General features: G+C 49.0%; 1 protein-coding gene across 1 annotated transcript in view; it reads right to left on the bottom strand.

The window, feature by feature from the left end:
- Positions 1-1,676: 1,676 nt before the first annotated feature.
- Positions 1,677-12,500, bottom strand: part of dscaml1 (Down syndrome cell adhesion molecule like 1) — a 281,826-nt gene continuing 271,002 nt past the window's right edge. Inside the window, exons 27-36 of the mRNA XM_063204745.1 lie at positions 11,968-12,156; positions 10,183-10,470; positions 9,498-9,653; positions 9,415-9,432; positions 8,304-8,334; positions 7,766-7,902; positions 6,685-6,837; positions 5,827-6,021; positions 3,517-3,834; positions 1,677-2,437 (exon numbers count right to left, since the gene is read on the bottom strand). Coding sequence (XP_063060815.1) covers positions 1,677-2,437; positions 3,517-3,834; positions 5,827-6,021; positions 6,685-6,837; positions 7,766-7,902; positions 8,304-8,334; positions 9,415-9,432; positions 9,498-9,653; positions 10,183-10,470; positions 11,968-12,156 — 2,246 coding nt within the window. The remainder of the gene's footprint in view (positions 2,438-3,516; positions 3,835-5,826; positions 6,022-6,684; positions 6,838-7,765; positions 7,903-8,303; positions 8,335-9,414; positions 9,433-9,497; positions 9,654-10,182; positions 10,471-11,967; positions 12,157-12,500) is intronic.

Raw genomic sequence — 12,500 nt, 5'->3', positions numbered from 1 at the left:
TGTGTGTGCGTGTGTGTGTCTGTGTGTCTGTGTGTCTGTGTGTGTGTGATTAGGCGAAAGAGACACCAAGGTTGGGTTGTCGATTATGCATAAGTACTTTCCGTGGCAAGCGGCGAGAGTATCAAAGTATCAAACCACCGACGACGTCACATGTTTCTCTTCACGTGTAGTCATTTTTTTTTCTTTTCTCCTCATATGTTTTTTTTTTTCAAAAAGTAATTGCAGGAAAAAAAAACAAAAACAAACAAAAACAAAAAAGGAATCGAAGAAATAATCAAAACGACAGCTGCATATTACATCTAGAATGTTAAACGTGGGCAGATATAGTGTACGTATATTGGATATCTCTTAAGATGGAACTTCCATCATCCTAAAGAAGTATAAAAAAAACAATTTAAAACAAACTAAACAAACAAATTAAAAGTGCACATGGAAAGTAGTTGGTGCATAAGGTCCCAGGTGTCTTAGTCAGCAAGCAGAGGGCGGATGACCTTGAGGAAATCAAATAACCTTGAGGAAATCAAATAACCTTGAGACAGACTGACAGAGTCAGAGATAGAAAAGAAGAGAAGAGATGTAAGGGAGGAATGTAAGCCAAGGCAAAGAGCATTGGGTTTGGCATTTGGACAACACTTTACTTGACGCCGGTGTCATCTGCGGGTCATTACAGTGTCACAATAGTGTCATGACACAGTCATAGATAAGTCATAAACATTTTGTCCATGTCATAAACATTTTATGACTGTTGGCCTTAAGTGACATTCAGTTATGGCAAAGACAACCTTGGGTTGTGGTTGCGGTGTCATGACACTAATATGACACTGTGATGACATGCATATGACACCGGCTTCAAGTAAACCGTCACCGGCATTTGTTTGACCGACTGGATCAGGGAAAGAGACAGATATAAGATGGGATAGGCAAGGATGGAGTGATGGAGAGAGAAAGAAAGATGGATGGACAGTCTGATGGATGGATGGATGGATAATGAAAAAGAGAAGAGACAAAATGGAGAGACAAAGAGAGAGAGAGAGAGGGAGGAGAGGAGGAAAAAACCCCTGTGCTGAATATTCCTCTCCGCCATTGCCAGCAGTGTGTGTGTGTGTGTGTGTGTGTGTGTGTGTGTGTGTGTGTGTGTGTGTGTGTGTGTGTTGTCACGTCGCATCACGTTTTCACGTTGGACAGACAGCTGGCTCACAGGTGAGTGTGTGAGTGTGTGTTTATATATCTGTGTGTGTGTGTGTGTGTGTGTGTGTGTGTGTGTGTGTGTGTGTGTGTGTGTGTGTGTGTGCACGTGCCCGTGCCCCTGCCCCTGCCCCTTCCCGTGGGAAACCCTGTTCTTACATGAAACCCCAAACCTCTCTGCAACATCGCAGGAGAAGCGTAGGCCCCAGAGTTTCCTTGTTGCCACCCCAACTACCCCCCCACCCCCACCCCACCCCACCCCAAACAAACTGCCCCACCCCGACACCCCACCCCCCCACCCTCTTCCCAAACTGCCCCCCCTCCCCCTTGGCAGCCCCCCGGGCCGGGCTACACCAGTGTGTTTGACTTGGAGTACGCTCTACACCAGTGTGTATGACTTGGAGACAAACTGCACCACCCCCGACACCCCCCAACCCTCTTCCCAGACTGCCCCACGCCCCCCCCTGGCAGCCCCCTCGGGGGGGTGGGGGCTACACCAGTGTGTATGACTTGGAGTAGGCTCCGGCGCTCTGCTTCTGCAGTCTGCCCAGGCCCGAGGAGCTGCTCTCCAGTAGAGAGTCCCTGGACCCCCCCACCTTGGACGAGGGGTTCTGGCCCGACGTGCCGGGAGTACCGGGCCCCCCCGACGCCGAACCGCCGCCCGCACCCCCTCCACCACCGCCGCTCGCCCCGGACGCCCCGCCGCCGCAACCACCACCACCACCACCCCCGCCGCCGGAGCCGGACCCGGCCCCTTGCTGGCCCGAGCTGGGCATGGTGAGAGTCCTCTGGGGCAGCGTGGAGGAGTTGGAGCTGGGTCCGCTGCCGCCTCCTCCGATGGACGCCGCGCTGGCTCCCGCGCCTCCTCCGCCTCCTCCTAGGCTGCTGCCCGCCGCGCCTCCTCCCCCGGCGCTGCTGCTCACCCCCGAGGCCGTGGCGCCTCCTACGCTGCTCCCCGTGGCCGAGAGCGAGGGTGGGCCGGAGGAGAGCGAGGCGGAGCCGGTGCCGGAGCTGGTGAGGCTGCTGAGCCCGGCGTGGGCCAGCGTGAGCGCCTGCTGCTGCTGCTGCTGTGCCTGCGCCTGCTGCTTGGACTCCAGAGTCATGTGACGGCCCTGCGTGTGGTACGCCCGCGCCGCCAGGCTCCGGATCGAGGCCTCGCGCGGCGGCACCACCGGACACGGGTCCCGGAGCTCCGCCTGCTTGCGGAAGAAGGGGTCCGACTTCATGTACAGCGGCAGGTTGCAGTAGTCGCCTGTAGGGGGAGGAAAAGGGAAACAAGATGAGATGAGGAACCTAGCCTGGTGAACCAGCGCCACCCGCTGGACGGCAAAATCCACATTTAGTCTGGTTTATCAGGCTATGAGGAACCATCATTTTTTGATGAGGTTTTCACTGGGGTGTAGTCAAAAAATAACATGAATGCCAAACAGAGAGATGGAGACAGGAGAGTAGGTCAGATCAGGCTCCTCTTTAAGGCTTTGATACACTAAAAGGGTTACAGGACCAAACAGTACTCACACTTGTTGGCATCACCACACCCCTAACACACCTAAGACCAGCGGTCTCCAATTATTTTTTCCTCAAGGGCCAAATTATTTAGCACAAATGAAGAAGAGGGCCAAACAAATCATCCAACGTTATGGTCACAGATAGCATTCATATATGTTTCAATTTGTTCCAACCTCATGGCAGGCCAAATGCTTGCCATGCCTGGGCCCGATCTGGCCCGCGTGCCGCCAATTGGAGACCAGTGCCTTAGACCAGACAGTATTCACTGTGACAGCACTGCTGTTGGCACGGTGCAGGATGGGCTCGCTGGGCATCGGCACTGGCAGCACTTCTACAGAACTCACTTTTGTTGGCGTGTGATGGGCATGTTGTAGTCCTGTGGATTGGACATCACTACACTACACCCTTAGACCAATTGGACTATAGGTTATCTAATACACTTCTCCCTACAGTACGTCTCAGGCAGAGGGACGAGGCTGTGTTAAGGCACTCACTCTTGTTGGCGCGGTGCGGTACATTGGTACGTGGGCATGTTGGTCCTGCCGGTCCTGCCGCGCGTGTCGTAGTCCTGCGGCTTGGACATCACTACACTACGCCCCTTAGACATATCGGACTATACACTTTCTAATACACCTCAGTACTCACTCTTGTTGGCGCGGTGCGGGATGGGCACGGCCACGTTGGTCCTGCCGCGCGTGTCGTAGTCCTGCGGCTTGGACATCCCTACACTACACCCCTAGACCAGTGGTTCCCAACCTATGGGTCTGGACCCAACCTATGGGTAAGATCCACAGTGGGTCTCTAATACACCACACTACTCACTCTTGTTGGCGCGGTGGGGGATGGGCACGGCCACGTTGGTCCGGCCGCGCGTGTCGTAGTCCTGCGGCTTGGGCGGCGAGGCGGTGAAGCGGCAGATGCCCGGCTCGCTCGGCGTGCTCATGGAGGTCATGCTGTCTGCGTTGTCGTTGGTGCCCGTGGTCATCTGGTCGGAGGAGCTGTCGGAGATGAAGCACTCGGTGATCTCGAACTTGGCGTGCTGCAGGTGCTCCTCCAGCTTGGCGTGCTCGTAGGCGCGCGCCAGCTCCTCATAGGTGGAGGAGGCGCTCTCGGTGGACACCATGCTGTTGCGACCCTTATCTGTGAGGTGGCATGAGAGAGGAGCATGAGAGAAGTCAGGGTACAGGATACTACTCTCCGGGGACACCAGGCTGTCGCGACCCTTATCTGTGGAGGGACACAGGGAGAAGAGAAGAGAAGAGAGAAGAGAGAGAAGAGAAGAGAAGGGGAGAGAGACGGAGAGAGATACAGAGAGAGACAGGACAAAGAGAAGAGAAGAGAAGAGGAGAGGGAGGGAGGGAGGGAGAGAGGGAAACGTCAATATGATGTACACAGTACACGTGTAAAAGAGACGGAACCATGCTTTCAATCACGGCCCAGATTGGAGAGAACAGGAGAGGTCACAATAATCTACATAGTCTCACCCCAAGTAGTCAATTTTTGACTACTCAATTTTTGACACCCCAAGACTGCAATTTTTGACGTCTTGGGTATTCCTTCCACGTCACATTTTGACTATGTCCTCAAAGCCGCCCCCTTGTGGCAGCATAACGTCATTGAGGTTAGGTTTAGGAATAGTTTTAGGGTTAGGCCACATAGTCAAAATGTGACGTGGAAGGAATACCCAAGACGTCAAAAATTGCCGTCTGGTCCAAGGTAGTCAGAAATTGACTACTTGGGGTGAGACTGCGTTGCAATAATATAGTGCTTCATACAGCCTACTTAACCCATTGATGCTGGATGCTGCACTGCACAACACTGACCCCACACTGACCTGGAGCTGTAGTATGATGCAGCATTCAAGCTCATGACATTTAAGGTTTTTAATTTAAAAATTTGATATGTCAAAGCAGAATGAGTCTTAGCTTTAAATACAATTGATTTCTTGCTTTTATGGTTTTTGGAGGCTGAGATATTTAGGTCTTTATAGGCTGACAATAGCTTTCCTTAGAAAAGGCTTAGGCATTTAGCAGCCACTTCTGATGGTGTTTTAGGCATCAATGGGTTAAAACACACAACACCATGCTTTCACAGCCCAGAGAAGAGAAGAGAAGAGAAGAGAAGAGAAGAGAAGAGAAGAGAAGAGAAGAGGAGAGGAGAGGAGAGGAGAGGAGAGGAGAGAAGAGAAGAGAAGAGAAGAGAAGAAGAGAAGAGAAGAGAAGAGAAGAGAAGAGAAGAGAAGAGGAGAGGAGAGGAGAGGAGAGGAGAGAAGAGAAGAGAAGAGAAGAGAAGAGAAGAGAAGAGAAGAGAAGAGAAGAGAAGAGAAGAGGAGAGGAGAGAAGAGAAGAGTCATGTATATCGCTACTGCTAACTATTTGTTGACACCATGGTGTTTCAGCCCTTTTCCGTGTAGCAGATAGGGGAGAGAAAAGAGAGAAAGAGATTCATCATGATACTTATTCAGCCAACTAAAGACACTGCACCATGCTGTAATGGCCCAGAGAAGAGGGAGAGAGCAGTCATGATCATGTATACTACTGAAGTAGAGCTATTTGTTGTTGATACCATGGTGTTGCATGTTGCATTTGGACTTAGGCCATTCCCCAAACTCAGCCCATCTCTCTCTCCCTCTCTTCCTGAGATAATCTTCACTTTCCCATTCATAATAAAATACACACAGGCTCCTAAATGTATAGTATATTTGGTAACACTTTGGAATAACTACCCATAACCAGCTTTATGAACACTTTGTAAATAAATAACTAGTTATCAACAAAATGTTCACAAATTTTTGCAGATGAGTAAGAAATGCACAGCAGACATAGCACAATTGCATTGGTCCTGAAAAGTTGTCCTCCAAAGACCTGAAGGCATGAAACCACTGGATATAGAGGTATTTGGCAGGCAAACACACGTATAACTCATCCAGTAGAAGTCGATTCCCACTCGACTGTGCAGTCGTACTTTGTTTTTTACCCATTTACAAACATTTGCGAATGTTTTGTCAATGATCATTTATTTCATAATGTTAATAAAGTGCTTATAAAACTTTTTTGGGTAGGCTAGTTATTCTGAAGTGTTACCGTATATTTGACAAAAGGAAGTGATGTAATATGGGCGTGTTTCTCGTACCCGTGTCCTGCGAGAGGCTGGCGCTGTAGCTGTCGCTTTCGGTGACGGTGATGCCGTGCTGGCTGCCCACCGTGCGCCAGTCGGAGGTCAAAGTTCGTGCGGGCGTGGAGGACTGGCACTTGGTCAGCGTCCACTGGCTGGAGTAGCGGTTGCGCGTGCTGTGGGCCGACTTGACACTCTTACGCGACACTGGGTCTGAGGAGAAGAAGAAGAGGAAGAAGAAGAAGAAGAAGAAGAAGAAGAAGAAGAAGAAGAAGAAGAAGAAGAAGAAGAAGAAGAAGAAGAGAGAAAGAAGAAGAGAAAGAAGAAGAGAGAAAGAGAGAGCGCGGGGGGAAGGTTGTATTAATTGAACGATTTTTGAGAACAATGAAAACGTGGAGAGAGATGCAATAGATAGATAGATAGATAGATAGATAGATAGATAGATAGATAGATAGATAGATAGGTAGATAGATAGATAGATAGATAGATAGATAGATAGATAGATAGATAGATAGATAGATAGATAGATAGATAGATAGATAGATAGATAGATAGATAGATAGATAGATAGATATTATGCCCTGTAAAGTTAATATCAAGTTGAGTACCTTCAAAGGCGCGGCAAATAAAATGCATTACTTACTATTATGTATTATAGATAAATTATTACTATTTACTATAGAAAGCAGACTAGAGTATAATATAATATAATATAATATAATATAATATAATATAATATAATATAATATAATATAATATACTAGAATTGAATAGAATAGAATAGAATAGAATAGAATAGAATAGAATAGAATAGAACAGAACAGAACAGAATAGAATGTGGTGCGTGTTCCATTAACTCCCGTGTGTGTGACTCACTCGTGCCTGGTCTGATGTCCGACATGTCAATCAAGGGCCCAGTGTTCTGGATGAGGGCGGGGTGATGCACCGACACGCCCGTGCAGAAGCTCTGCGGGTTCACTGATTGGCTGAACTCGGTGTCCGTCACCGGAATGGTGGCCTTGTCCTCACCTGCCATTGACGAGAAGCATGTCACCAGAGCACACAGGGACAGACAGGGACAGTTGCCGGCATACAGTAGCTGCGACGCTTCAGGACATTAAACTGCAGACTACACAGTAAATTTTATAGTGTTAAAATAACACTTAAAGAGTTAAAATTAACACTGTTCTAGTGTCTATTTGGTCCTGCTCCAGATCAGTGTTAAACACTGGTGTTAGATTTATAGTGTTAAGCTAACACTATAAAGAGTAAAGCAGTTTCTAGGGCATACAATGGCGCAGACAAACTCCATCACCTCGAGGAGGCGGGGGCTCTCTGGAGTACTTCTAACTCCACACAATTTAACAACTTCATTTGTCACTGACACTGGAGAGCATCTCACTCCATTTGGTGTTGGAATTACTCCACTAGTGTTAATAAGCCTTAACACTGCAAAAATTAACACTGGCAAATTTACTGTGTAGTAAAATATAAGAACTCCTTTGTCCTAACAGCCATGTGCTTGCTTAATGAAAGATAGACACGTCATACTCACACAGTGCAGTGCACAGTTCAATGTTTCTCTATGTGTTTTTAATGTTTTTTATGTTGTATGAAAGTATGCGTGTATGTGAGTACTGTATACAATGCAGTGGGTGAAGCCCAAGACACATTTCCCCCTGGGGACAATAACGTACACTCTGACACTCTGAACTTCACTGCGGTTTACATATTCATAAGTCGTGTTGGTTATAAAGCGTCTGGCAAATGCAATGTAATGTAATAGCCAACAATATTCTTGAATGGGTCTTAGCTGAAACAGATACAAACAGATGAAATGACAAACTGGCGGCAGGCTTACTCCATAAACCCACCCCCACCCCCATGCACAACCACACACACAAACATACATGCACACACGCACACACACACACACATTACACACAGCGTTACTCACATGGGCGTGACTGTCCGATCTGCTTAATGCCCTCCTTGTCCTCGATGAGGAGCTGCACTCGGGGGATGTCGATGTGCAGCCTCGGGCCCTGGGGGGGGCCCTTCACTGGGGTGTCAAAGCTGCGATTGTTCTTACTGCTCCAGGAACGAAAGCAAAACACACACGGAGACACACACAGAAACACAGACACAGACACAGACACACACACACACACACACACACACACACACACACACACACACACACACACACACACACACACACACACACACACATAAACACGCAGGCACGCACGCACGCAGGCACGCACGCGCACAAACACACACACGCACACACAGTCACAAAGACAGATAGACAGGCAGGGAGACAGACAGGCACCCAGACAGACATGCATACAGACAGACAGACAGGCAGAGACAACAGAGGCACATATGCATAATTAATTGAACAGTAAGGCAGTAAAGATGTTGTGTATTGATATTGGACCCCACATGGGTGATGTCAAGATAAGAAAATAAAAAGCCGCTTCTCTCCTTACCTAATCAGCATTTCAGCCAGGCTCTTCGCATCTGTGGAGGAACACGCGTACACACACACACACACACACACACATACAGTAGTCAGTAAATAGTTCTTTAAAGGGACACTGTGAGATTTTTAGTTGTATATTTGCAGAATTCATGCTGCCCATTCACTGCTACCTTTTTCATGAATACTTACGACAAGCATCAAATTCTAAGTATTCATTATGACTGGAAAAAAGCATTCATACACGAAAAGGGGGATCTTCTCCATGGTCCGCCATTTTGAATTTCCAAGAATAGCCATTTTTAGCTGCAAAAATGACTGTACTTGAACCATACTAGAAAATATGTGTTTATTACTAAGTAAAATTTCATGTAAAGATCAAATTTGGCAATAGGCAGCTTATTTTCAATGAGCAGCATAGTTGCAGTACCTTTTTTGACCATTTCCTGCACAGTGTCCCTTCTTGCACAGTGTCTACCGGGGACCACTGGTGGATTGGTCCAGATGCTTCCTTACCAGTACGAGCTAGCATGGGCTATGTTTGTGTATAAATCTAAACAAATCTAAATTTGCATTATAGTAACCCAGGTGACAAAGTCAACTTTTCATAACCTTATAACTATTCATGACACAGACACCATGTTAATGACTCGATCATGACTGTGTCATGACACTGTTTTGACACTATTATCATGACACTCTTATATCATATGCTGCACATTTCAACACATCTTTCTCTCTCTCCCTCTCTCCCCCTCTTCTCTCTCTCTCCCTCTCTCTCTCTTCTCTCTCTCTCTCTCTCTCTCTCTCTCCCTCTCTCTCTATCTCTCTCTCTCTCTCTCTCTCTCTCTCTCTCTCTCTCTCTCTCTCTCTCTCTCTTCTCCTTGTATCTATGTCTCTCCCTGTATCTCTCTCTCTCTCTCTTCAATCTCTCTCACCTCTGAGCCTCTTGAGTCCCCCCTTCTCTCTCTCTCCCCCCCCCTCTCTCTCTCTCTCTCTTTTCCCTCCACCTCCCCTCTCTCTCCTCTCTCTCCCCCTCTCTTCCCCACCCTCTCCATTTCTCCCCCTCCTCCCCCTCTTCTCTTCCCCCCCCACCCCCCCTCCCCTCTCTCTCCTCTCACCTCGGAGCCTCTTGAGTCTCTTCTCTCCCCCCCCCCCCCCCCCCCCCCCCCCCCACCCCCTCTCTCTCTCTCTCTTCTCTCACCTCGGAGCCTCTTGAGTCTCTTCTCTTTGCGTTTCTTGCGTATGATGAAGAGCAGGGCCATCCCCAGCGTCACCAGGATGACGGGGCACCCGATGGAGAAGAGCTTCTTCACGTCGTCACCCCCGCCACGCAGCGACTTGATGGGCGGAATAGTGCCTGGAGGAGGAGAAGGAGGAGAAGAAAGAGGGAAAAGGAAGAACAGAAAGAAAGAAAAAGAAAGAAAGAAAGAAAGAAAGAAAGAAATAAAGAAAGAAAGAAATAAAGAAAGACCGAGAGAAAGAAAGAAAGAAAGAAAGAAAGAAAGAAAGAAAGAAAGAAAGAAAGAAAGAAAGAAAGAAAGGAACAGTGAAAGAAGAAATGAAGGATAAAGGAAAGAAAGAAAGAAAGAAAGAAAGAAAGAAAGAAAGAAAGAAAGAAAGAAAGAAAGAAAGAAAGAATGAGGAAAAAGAAAAATAGAAACCCAGTTTGAGAATGAACGTCATAGGAAATGATCCGAGGAGCCTTTACTTGGTGTGCTTGATAGGGAGATGCAGAGAGAGGGCCAAAAACACACCTCACAAGCACTGTGGACACCACAAGTGGGTGCACACACACACACACACACACATACTCACACACACAAACACACACACACACACACTAAACAAAGCCAAAAATGAAGGCTAGTAATGGATCAGACACTCACTGCCGTCGTAGTCGAGCGTGGCGAACTGCGAGGTCTGGTTTCCGCAGCCGGCGCTGTTGCAGGCCTTCATCTTCAGCTCGTACCAGGTGGCCTCGCGCAGCTCGGCCAGGAAGATGTCCGCCGAGGCGTTGGTGCGCACGCTCTGCCAGGTCCAGGTGCCCTTGGGCCGGAAGTCCAGCAGCACGGCGTTGATGGGGCAGCCGCCACTGGTCCAGCCCTGCAGGTTCAGGCGCGCGTGCGTCCCGTTGATGTGCGTCACCAGCGGCTGGTCTTTGTTGAACTGGGGCTCTGAGCAGAGGAGAGAGGGGTGGGTAAAACCAGAGATTCTTTAAGTATTTAGAGATATAACATGACCAGGTTCCGTGCGTCCCGTTGATGTGCGTCACCAGCGGCTGGTCTTTGTTGAACTGGGGCTCTGAGCAAAGAAGAGGAGGGGGGGGGGTAAAACCAGAGATTCTTTAAGTATTTAGAGATATAACATGACCAGGTTCCGTACGTCCCGTTGATGTGCGTCACCAGCGGCTGGTCTTTGTTGAACTGAGGCTCTGAGCAGAGGAAGAAGGGAAGACGTCGGAGAGTTAGAGATACAAAACTAAACGCTAAATTACCGTTTCTCAACGAGGTCTCTACGGCTGGTCTTTGTTGAGCTGGGGCTCTGAGCAGAGGAGAGGGGGGGGGTAAAACCAGAGATTCTTTAAGTATATAGAGATACGCCAATGTAATAGGTTGCTATGGGCACCTAACGTGACCAGGTTCCGGTCTGCCTAAAGGGGCGTGTCATAATGCTCCTACCATTGAATAGAACAGTCTTTAGGTCTGCCTAGGTCTGCCTAAAGGTGGATTTCCCCCCCTCCCCCCTGCAATAATAGAATCCGGAAACAATGGGCCAATGAAACCTCTCTCTTTCTACTCTCTCCGGTGAAATGTTCAGGCGCGCGTGCGTCCCGTTGATGTGCGTCACCAGCGGCTGGTCTTTGTTGAACTGGGGCTCTGAGCAGAGGAGAGGGGGGGGGTAAAACCAGAGATTCTTTAAGTATATAGAGATATGCCAATGTAATAGGTTGCTATGGGCACCTAACGTGACCAGGTTCCGGTCTGCCTAAAGGAGCGTGTCATAATACTCCTAGCATTGAATAGAACAGTCCTTAGGTCTCCCCTTGCAATAATAGAACCCGGAAACAATGGGCCAATGGAACCTCTCTCTCTCTCTCTCTCTCTACTCTCTCTGGGGAAACTTTCAGGCGCGCGTGCGTCCCGTTGATGTGAGTCACTAGTGGCTGGTCTTTGTTGAACTTGGGCTCTGAGGAAGGAAGGAAGACGTCGGAGAGTTAGAGATACAAAACTCGCTAAACTACTGTTTCTCAACGAGGTCTCTACAGCCCGGAGCGGGCGTTGGCAAGGAGGCAGTGGAGAGGGTAGTCTATTTCCTTTTTCAATATGAAGGAGGTGTCTATGTTAAGGACGTGTATGTAAGGACGTGTATGTCCGTCCTTCCGTGTGTGTGTTTGAGTGACTCTACGTATGATCTTGCTGATACGTGTGTGTGTGTATGTGTGTGTGTGTGTGTGCGCGTGTGTGTGTGTGTGAGTGCGCCCGTGCCCCTCACCCCTGTCTTGGCCTCTATGATCTCGCTGATGCGCCCGGCCCCGACGCTGTTCTTGGTGGTGTGTGTGTGTGTGTGTGTGTGTGTGTGTGTGTGTGTGTGTGTGTGTGTGTGTGTGTGTGTGTGTGTGTGTGCATGGCTACGTGTGTGTGTGTGTGTGTGAGTGCGCCCGTGCCCCTCACCCCTGCCGTGTGTCTTGGCCTCGATGATCTCGCTGATGCGTCCGGCCCCGACGCTGTTCTTGGCGGCCAGCTTGACCTTGTACCAGGTGCCGCAGCGCAGGTTGTCCAGCTTGAAGGAGCGCTCGCTGGAGCTGATGAAGACGTCGCGCCACTCCTCCGTGTTGTCCACCGAGTACTGCAGCACGAAGCCTGTTGAGGACACACACACACACACACACACACACACGCACGCACGCACGCACGCACGCACGCACGCACGCACGCACACTCACACACACACACACACACACACACACACACACACACACACACACACACACACACACACACACGCACGCGGACACACACACACACACATACACACACACACACACACACACACATTAGCTGTGCCCTAGTGAAAACACAACAACATTAGGAATCACACACACATATGCCCTGAAGAACGCCAAACTGCCACTACGCGTGGGGAATTTTAAAGGGACACTGTGCAGGAAATGGTCAAACAAGGTACTGCAACTATGCTGCTCACT

Source organism: Engraulis encrasicolus, chromosome 8, assembly GCF_034702125.1.
Source record: "Engraulis encrasicolus isolate BLACKSEA-1 chromosome 8, IST_EnEncr_1.0, whole genome shotgun sequence".
NCBI classification, from domain to species: Eukaryota; Metazoa; Chordata; class Actinopteri; order Clupeiformes; family Engraulidae; genus Engraulis; species Engraulis encrasicolus.
Note: the sequence above shows the minus strand (reverse complement) of the source record. Positions and strands in the feature narration are given on the sequence as shown.